This window comes from Puntigrus tetrazona, unplaced genomic scaffold (assembly GCF_018831695.1).
Source record: "Puntigrus tetrazona isolate hp1 unplaced genomic scaffold, ASM1883169v1 S000000173, whole genome shotgun sequence".
NCBI classification, from domain to species: domain Eukaryota; kingdom Metazoa; phylum Chordata; class Actinopteri; order Cypriniformes; family Cyprinidae; genus Puntigrus; species Puntigrus tetrazona.
In genome coordinates, this window is record NW_025047844.1 from 75,001 (window position 1) to 85,000 (window position 10,000).

At 41.3% G+C, this 10,000-nt stretch overlaps 1 protein-coding gene across 1 annotated transcript in view; it reads left to right on the top strand.

Annotated features, from left to right (window-relative positions):
* LOC122333023 (R3H domain-containing protein 1-like) overlaps positions 1-10,000 on the top strand; it is a 22,302-nt gene that overhangs the window by 8,698 nt on the left and 3,604 nt on the right. The window contains 14 exon segments of the mRNA XM_043230518.1: positions 72-212; positions 290-395; positions 468-560; positions 645-673; positions 1,044-1,097; positions 1,249-1,418; positions 2,224-2,397; positions 3,858-3,917; positions 3,920-3,999; positions 4,941-5,060; positions 5,265-5,388; positions 7,976-8,073; positions 8,162-8,229; positions 9,927-10,000. The exon segment at positions 9,927-10,000 is cut by the window's right edge and continues 45 nt beyond it. Of these exon segments, the coding sequence (XP_043086453.1) occupies positions 72-212; positions 290-395; positions 468-560; positions 645-673; positions 1,044-1,097; positions 1,249-1,418; positions 2,224-2,397; positions 3,858-3,917; positions 3,920-3,999; positions 4,941-5,060; positions 5,265-5,388; positions 7,976-8,073; positions 8,162-8,229; positions 9,927-10,000 (1,391 nt within the window).

The following is a 10,000-nucleotide window of genomic DNA, read 5'->3' on the forward strand; positions in this document are numbered from 1 at the left end:
GTCGTGCCTTCAACAGTTTATTGATTTCTTCACACATTTGAATGTTATTGATGTGTTTTGGTTCGTTTCAGGAGTCAGAGGAGGAAGTTCCCGCCCATGACGTCTTATCACCGAATGCTCCTGCACAGAGTCGCTGCTTACTTCGGTTTAGACCACAACGTGGACCAGACCGGGAAATGTGTGATCGTCAACAAAACCAGCGGCACACGAGTGTGAGTGACCTCCGCATGCTAGCCCGACTTCTCCTGAAGCGCTCCTCGGTTTGATTTCTCTCTCTGTTCGCGAGCAGACCAGATCAGAGGTTCTCCGAACACATCCGAGACGACCAGACGGAGGATTTCCAGAAGCGCTACATCTTAAAAAGGGACAACTCCAGCACAGACAAAGACGACACGGTAGGTGGAGCTCTGCTGATTTAGTAAGCACCTTTAGCGCCGCGAGGCTTCATAGAGCCGCCTGTGTTTCAGAGACGCATGAAACTGAAGGAGGACCGGAGGAGCAAGTCCATCGAGGAGCGAGAGGAGGAGTATCAGAGAGCCAGGGACAGGATCTTCTCTGATGTGAGAGACCTGAGAGATACGATCAGGGCCTTATGAGTCAAAGACATCCGAATAAACCTAATCAGCACCTAATCTCTCTTACAGGCTTTAGACACCTTCCCGCTGGATAACAGGTGAGTGCAAGAAGTCAAGCCTTCACAGAGATGAACCGAGCAGAAGCTCTAATGAGACGTTCATATTACTGTTCGGCTCGGTTCAGAGCATGTTAGCCACGACAAGGTCATGCTTTCGAATCCCAGAGGATGCATGACCCTAAAGTAGCTTTAGATAAAAGCTTCTGATAATTGCATAAATGTTTAGCGATGCTTGTTTTCGTGCAATAATTGAAAAGAGCACCTTGACTAGAGTAATAAACGTTTAGTGACGGTTGCTTTCATGCACCAGACTGGCACAGGCCTGCGTTCGGATCCCTGCGAATGCATGCACCTCCAGCGCAGTTAAACTTTCTTTGGAAAAATGTAGCATAAAAGTGATGTTTTCCAGGATTCAGGAGGACGAGGTGTGTAACAGCATCCAGCAGAGACGGCAGATCTTCAGGTGAGCGTCTCCGCTGTCTCATGACTGTCTATGGTTTCACGGATACTCTTTAAACCGAACTGAGCTAGACGTCTCTGAATTCAATAAATACCTGTGTTTGATCGTGTCGTTACATCTTTATCTAAATAAAGCCGGTCTGACTCTGAAGCAGGTCGAAGGACAGCCTCCAGAGCAGCTCTGAGAGCGAGGCCAGGTGTTCAGAGCCGCGGCCGTGGAGCAGCACGGACTCAGACAGCTCCGGACGGAACCTGAAGCCCGCCGTGATCAAAGCCAGCAGCTTCAGCGGAGGAGACGGCTCCAGCGGCAGGCTCTCTAACGCCGGTGAGGGGCTAACAGCGTGCTTTATGTGCTGCGTGTTCCCTGGACTCTCCGGCGATCGTTTACGTGCTACTGATCAAGCGCTCGGATTATTTAGCATTAAAATCATCATAATACTGTTAAAACTAATATGTTACATAAAATGTATTATATTTATTATATTTTTTTCATTGATATACTACTATAAAAAAAGTCTAACATTTATAATACTACAAAATATTTCTATTTCAAATAAATGCTGTTCTTTTAAATTCTTTAAAAATAAAAAATGCATCACGGTTTCCACAAAAATATTGTGCAACACTGATAATAATCAGAAATGATTCAGTATTATTTCCGAAGGATCACGTGAGGCTGAAGACTGGAGGAATGATGATGAAAACACACAGAAATAAATTAAACTTTAACACACATTCACTCAGAAAACAGTTATCTTAAATTATAATAAAATTTCACATTTTTACTGTATTTTGATCAGATGAATGCAGTCTTGAGGAGCAGAAGAGACATCTTTGAAAGCGTCTTCCCCCAGTATGACCTTTGACATTTGAACAAAGGGGTTTTTCTTCATTTTTGAGAGACATAAAAAACATCCTATATTTAGGAGTAGAGAAAGAAACACGTAAACTGCAGAATGAAGCGAGACACTAATCAGAAATTAATTAACATGTCGTTCTCAGCTAATACAATTATTCTCTTCTTCCGTTGCTTCCGTCCCTGGGGTAATTAGAAATAAATTGAATTGAGCATCTTGTTGAAATGTGTTTTAATATCTCGGACGCCGTCTTCTCTGTGTCTCGCTCCTCAGGCTCTGATTCTTGTAGTAGTGTAGGATCATCTACGGGTTCCCTCTCTCGATCCCAGGCCTTCCCCGCTCTCAGCTACGAGCCGCCGGCGTCCGCGGCTAGCGCTAGCTACTATCTGCTCCCGCTGGACGCCGCAGGGATAGCGTCCGGAAGTGTCCTGGTCAACTCTCACACAGGTGACCCCTCACCGCTTTCACTGATCTTCATGATGGACATTATTTCACCGATGTCTTCTTCGTAGTGAAAGTGCGTTATAAATGAAGTTTTAGCGGCTGTTAAAAACTTGCGTTGCAACGATTTGCAATAGACAAAAGTTTATTTTCTTTTCCCAATCTGGCAACCATTAAAGCTATTAATTGGGACATATTTCCCAGTCATCTTAATGGCAAACAGTGTCCCATTTTAAATATAATCACCTGTGATATTCACCCACTGGTTGTTTATCCTAAAAGAAGTTGAATTTCCGTTTTGCTTTATCTTGTACTTGTAAGCCTTTATAAGCTATTTTTGTTTTGGTTGCCAGATGTCTAGAGCTTAAATCCCCAATCAAAGTTTTCTTTTAAATCGATACAGCAACTGTCCTGTGGTTAATATTCACAACCTGGCAACCATTGCCACGCTTTCTCTGCTACTACAGAAAATGACGCTGAGCTAAAAAAAAAAAAAAAAAAAAAAAAAAAAACTGTTAATATCCTGCTCAAATAATACAGTAATACAGCCATCTGTTTTGTTCGCTTCTAAATCTGAGCAAATCACTCTTGATTTGTTCTCGTGTGTCTTCCTGATGAAGCTGCTGTTGTGTGTCTGGATTGAGACGGACGTGTGAAGGTCTGCGTGTCGTTGTTTAAATATGCAGGCGTTAGCGAGGACGGCTCGTAATGCGTTTACAGCGGGCAGCACCGCTGGCTAATTGCTTATTGACCTCTTTTAAGGAGTTTGCAAATGGGAAATTTCTGGTCTTCTGCCGAGGCCTCTGGGAAGCGTCTGTGTGTGTCTGTGTGTGTGTGTGTGTCTCTGTGTGTGAGTGTGTGAGTGTGCATGTCTCTGTGTGTGTGTGTCTGTGTGTGTGTGTGTGTGTGTGTGTGTGTCTCCTGTGTGTGTGTGTGTGTGTGTGTGTGTGTGTGTGTGTGTGTGTGTGTGTGTGTGTGTGTGTGTGTGTGTGTGTGTGTGTGTGTGTGTTCTGGCGCTTGCTGAGGGTGTTTGTAAGACCGAACCGGCTCATGTGCTCCATCTGTCATCATTTACAGGGTTATATTCAGACCTTTAACTCGTCTTCCTCAGTGTGGGCCAGTACTGAACATCACACTCATTTCAAAGCACCTTTCAGAAAACCAGGCGGTCATTGTTTAGAATCTCTTGATATCAGTGCTCTTTATTGCCACATTTAGTGGATTAGAGCTGTGTGATTAATATAGTTCACATTTTGCAAAAATATAATATAGTTCACATATTTCATAGTTCACAATATAGTAATATAGTTCACATTTTGCAAAAATCACTGGCAAATGATGCTTCTGATTATTAAGTTTAGTCACTGTTTAAATGACTGGGATCAGTAGACAGGAGGTTAATTTTTGTGAGAATGTGAAATGTTTGTCTCTTTATCATGATGTTGAATCCTCTGGACTGATCTCAGGTCAGCCGCTTCTGAACCCCGACGGCAGTGCTGTCCTCTACAGTCCCAGCGTGACCTCACAGACCTCGGGTGTCAATCATCTGTAGCTCCGCCTCCAGCCGCTCACCCCCAGCACCAGCCCACCAATCACATCCCGGCACAGGTGAGCTCGCTGGTGGCCAGTAGGCCTGCCGCGGTGCATTATGGGAGTTTGGGACTTGTTTTTCCTTCCTGTACACCTGTAACCGAATCTGTTTCCTCTTCCTGTGTGTGTGTTTCCTCTTCCTGCCGCACCCAGTCTTACCCAGCGACCCTCACAGCTCCTCCTAACCAGCCCTTCACTGTGGTACCTACTTCCTGTCTTTCTCTTCACTTGTAAAGTTCATTGTTTTTCTGTTTCTTTACTCCGTCGTCGTTCGTTCTTCACCACTGTCAATCCCACAATCCTTTGCATGAACAATATGTGTACTGTGTATGTATAAATAACACACACATACAGTATATGCTTTAAAAAAATGTACATGGATATATTTATGTTCATATGATGCATATTGTATCTAAATGTTTAATTTTATAGTATTTTTCTTAAACATATACATGTATTTTTATACATATTATGTGAACAGAAACTTTTATTTTGGATGTGATTATGATCAATCATTTAGAAATGACTTCTTTTTTTATGCTCAACAGCGTATTTTTTATTTTTGTTTATTTAAAAATACATTTACCTCTAAAATATCCATAGATGCTGGTATGGCATTCAAATAATAAGCGCCTGTGTTTTAGGAAGCCGCCAGGACTCACTAGAACGCACATCACGTGCTCTAATAACCTCCTTTTCTTGACCTCCCTCAGCAGTAAACATCCCTTAATGACTAATTAAAAGAGTGGGAGATGCTTTGAATAATTAATGTAGGAGCAGATGCTGGTTTAATATTCTATGAATAGAAGAGCGTCGTTTCTAATATGATTCATACAGACCGATAGTTACAGTAATCATTAGCGCTCTGGGAGTCACTCGTTTAGCTGCTAACATGTGTTAGTTAGTTAGTTAGTTAGTTAGTTAGTGATTGAGACGTCTGGTGTGAACTCTTGTGTCAGCAGGAGAACCTGAGCGCTCAGTTGGGTCACATGATGCTGGTCCAGCAGGCCTCGGGCGAGGGTTACCCTCTTCAGAGCGGATACGGGCTGAACTCCACGGCCTCCGTCAGCCAGCAGCAGGTGAGCGACGCTGCACAAACAGGGCTTTATTGGTTTGATTAAGAAATAATGACTTAAATACTGCATGAATTTAAGATGAATGATGGGGCAAGCTTAGCTTCGAAGCGCTGTTATGGAAGGTGTGTGTAGTGTGTGTCGTTCAGACCTGTGGTGTGTAACTGATGAGTGGAGTGTGTGTCACCGAGTTCACGTGTGTTTCTGTAGCAGATGCCGGCGTGTTACTGCTCTTCCGGTCAGTTCCCGGTGTCTGGTCAGTCGTATCGGGCCGTGGGTCCAGTGCCATACAGCGGCCCGGGTCAGATCCCCCCCGCAGCCCCGCAGCAGCCAGGTACACTGCACACACACACACACACACACACACACACACACACACACACACACACACACACACACACACACACACACACACACACACACACACACACACACACACACACACACACACACACACACACACACACACACACACACACACACACACACACTCACACACACACTCACACACACACACACACACACACACACTCACACACACTCACACTCACACACACACACTCACACACACACACACACACACACACACACACACTCACACACACACACACACACACACACACACACACTCACACACACACACACACACACACACACACACACACACACACACACACACACACACACACACACACACACACACTACAGGTCTGAGAAGCCGTGGGGCGTCCGCTGGAGTGTGTGGTCGGTCCGAGCGTCTGGACTCGGGGCCGAGGCGCTGTCTGAGACGCTCTAGGATTCTCACAGTGAACCGGTCTCTTTTCCAGCCGCTCACTCGTCTCTGCAGGATCACACTGAACGCTCTCTTTAGTACTTGTTTTAATGTCTTTCAAAGAAGTCTCATCTGCTCACCAAGGCTGCGCTTATTTACTTTTTATATTAAAAATACAGTAAAATTGTGAAATATTATTACAGTTAGCTGTTTCCTATGTGTTAAAGTTTAATTTATTTGTAATAGATTGTATTTTTCAGGAATCACAGAGGAATAGAAAGTTCAAAAGAACAGAAACAGAATCTTGCGAACATTTGAAACAGAATCTTTTGCAACATTGTTAATGTCTTTTCTGTCACCTTTTGATCAATTAAATACGTCCTTGATAAAAGTATTTTATTTTTTAAATCTTACTGAACCCAGTCGTTTAAATTGAACTCGCGAGACTTTTAAAAACATTAAAATGCTCCAAAAAATTTTCAGAAAATTGAATAAAATATTTTATAATTATGTGGTAATGTCTGTGTTTGTATAATATGGTAAATAAAAGCTGCTCGTATTATTATTATTATTATTATTATTATTATTGATTATTATATATATATATATATATATTTAGATACTGGATAAAAATCCCCAAAAAATAATTGGTGTAGTCTCAAAACAGTAGAATTGATATTAAAGACCGATTTCAGGCTGATTCTGATTGATTGAGATCTGATTTCTTTTGTGTTTAGTGTCACGAGATCTGATCTCTAATAAAAACACACGGATGTGAATAATCAGTTTCTAGTCGTACAGCTCATTTTCATCTTGAAGATGATGATGATGTGTTCGTCCCAGAAAAAAGCCTTCAGATTCTCCTGAAAAACATTGCTCCTGTTCTCTACCTGCAAGCTCAGAGCGTTTAATATAACATTCCCATCATGCTCTGCTCCTCAGTGGAGGTGAGAGAACGGAGCTAAAAATAGCGTGTGTTCGCCGTCTCCTCGCCGCGGGCCGTCCCTTTCTTTTGTCCCACTTCTGCTCTCATCTGGGCTAAATTGATTGCGTCCCTTTGGCCAGAAGCCAGCAGAAGTTGAAATGGAGAGGAGGTGACGCGCTCCTGATAACCTTGACACCGAAGCACATGACCAGGCCGCTCGCACGCCGACACGCAGAGCTCCCGAAGACGTGCCGCCGCTGCCGTTATTTAAGATGTTGTTGTTTGGGGAGCGTGTTAATGAGAGGTAGTTTAACGCTGCCGAGATCACCAGTGATGTCAAGCCTTTCGCTAGTAAGCCTAGCATTAGCTTGTTCTGCTGGATTCATAGAGATTACAGACACTTGTGATAGAAGTACTTGAACTATTTTCACATTCCTGCTCCATTTGGACGTGAAGAATCATTATTTCATCAAATATTTTCTAACTACAACCATGACATTTTTTTATGTAATCTGTTATTAATGCATTTACAATTTTTTTTTTTTTATTGAATAAAGAAATTCTTTAACATCATATCACACATGAATAAAAAAAAGTTGGATGCAATATATTTATATTTTGTCAATTACTTGCATTTATCATTGTGTAGAATTTATAAGAACATACGTTTTAATAATTACAGTATTGACACCAAATGCTCATAATTACTTAAAACCAGTCCAAATTAATTCATTTTACTTTTACTTGCATTTACCTTATTTTTCATATGAAGAAAATGATGCTGCTGTGGTTCATTAATAACAAACATATTATACAAATATTTTGACACTCACGGTACTCCACACATGCCAAGTAAAATGATGAAATAGTTATATTAAAAGTACTACTTTTCTTAAAAAGATAATTTTGCAAAATATGAAAAAAATAATTATAATCAGTTGAAGAAAATCAGTTTTTCATGCTGCAGTGATTCTTCAAATAACAAACATATTAAACAAGTATTTTAACACTAATGGTGTTTGATACAAACCGGGTCCAAAATGACCCGAACACAAAACGTCTAATATTATTTTAAAATACTTGTATTTTGAAAATCTATAGTTCTCAAAACATCATTGTTAGAAATAACTAGCATGTTGCATTCATACTGAGTTTAATGTCGACAGTGAGGGTTTGTTTTCTGTTTGTCGTCACGCTGAAGTAGTGTTTCCTGTGTTTCTTCAGGTTATCAAGCTGTGATGCCGAATCATCAGAACTACCAGAACGTGAATCAGCTGCAAGGCATGATGGTCCAGTATCCGTCAGTGGCGTCATCTTATCAGGTGAGCGCTGTTTCCTGTTTCCTGTTTACCGCTGGTGCTTCAGCAGAGAAGGGCGTCAGGTGGTGAATGTGTTTGTGTCTGTCCTCAGCAGAGCGCTCCGGCGTCCGGCGTCCAGGTGTACTACAGCATCCTTCCTCCCGCACAGAACCCCACCAGGTACATGCAGCGGTGACCTTGACATACAACGCTAGGCACTTTGAAGAAAACGTCTGTCAAATGCATAAATGCCGATCTGGAAAGGAGCCGAGAGTGAGGATCAGAGCTGGAGAACTAAAACATTTAAGCACGGCGATTTCTAAAAGAGTCCAGATTTCATAATAAAAGCACGCAATACTGTGATGATCCGCCGGAAGCTCACCGAGTGTAATGTGTATATGTGTAATACATGACCTTCTTTTTTATATGAAGAAAATGATGCTGCTGTGGTTCATTAATCATCAAACATTATCATAAAAATATTTCGGACACTCACGGTACTCCATACCTGCCAAGTAAAATTATAAAATGGTTTTATTAAAATTACTACTTTTCTTAAAAAGATAATTTTGCAAAATAAGGAAAAAAATGTGTAAATATGTGTAAAAAAAAAAAAAATATATATATATATATATATATATATATATATATATATATATATATATATATATATATATATATATATATATATATAAAATCTTTTGAATAATAAATTCAGACTGATTTCCTCTCCTGCTAAATAAATTCAGAGTGTGGAGAGGAGCAGCTCAATCTGTTCAGGTTAGTTTTTCCTGCGGGTCGTCTCTGGGGACTGGACTTTAGTAGGCCACGCTCAAGATGATTTATAAGGCCAGAAATGCAGCTGGTCTTAATATAACCGGAGCGTCCCGAGAGGAGAGAGATTCACCGCAGCACATCCTTCATGAAGCGCCCTCCTTATTAAAGCTGGTTCAACATTTTCAACAGTAGCCCTACAGTCTTTTCTTTCTCTCTTTCTCTCTCAGAAAATGTAGTTTTAATGCCTTTAAAGAATTATTTATTTTTATCTAATCAAATGAAAATGAAGCCCTTCTTTGCAAACACTCGGGTGTACGGCTAAAATTAATACATGGAAGAATAATCTGAATATTTATTTTTTGTATCATTGTTTTAATACAGAAAATAGCATATATAAAGATTACATTATACTAAAAGTAATATATTTCAGTTACTTTAAACTGTACTTTTATTTTGAAAGGTGTCCATGGAGTATAATATAATGCTAGTTTTCACTAATACATGAAGAGGTCCTCATACAGTGAGACGCAGATAAAAGTATGTGAGTGTTACAGTATATGTGTAGTAAACAAAACCAGGTCTCCACACACACACACACACACACACACACACAGTAACAGAACATACAGGATTCATATGTAAATGAAGCAGACACATTACTCATTGTTTGTTTTGTTTGCACACAAAAAGTGTTCTCATAGCTTCATATAAATACTGAAGTCTGTGACCAGCGTTAGTGTGAGAGTAGATGACAGATGAAGGTCTTCTGTGCTCAGCTCATGTGTGTGTGTGTGTGTGTGTGTGTGTGTGTGTCTGTGTGTGTGTGTGTGTGTGTGTGTGTGTGTGTGTGTGTGTGTGTGTGTATCTCTGTGGTCTCCCTCAGCTCTCTCGCAGGGTTCCCTCTTCCTCCTCCTCCTCTCTCCTCTCTCTCTCTCTCTGTGTGTGTGTAGGCACGGCTCCTCTGTTCTGTGTGTGTGTATCTCTTTATATTTTAGTCTCTCTCTCTCTCTCTGTGTGTGTGTGTGTGTGTGTGTGTGTATCTCTTTCTCGGTCTCTCTCTTCTCTCTCTCTGTGTGTGTGTGTGTGTGTGGTCTCCTCAGCTCCTCCGCAGGGTTCCCTCTTCCTCCTCCTCCTCTTCCTCCTCTTCCTCCTCCTCCAGGAGCGGAGCAGATGT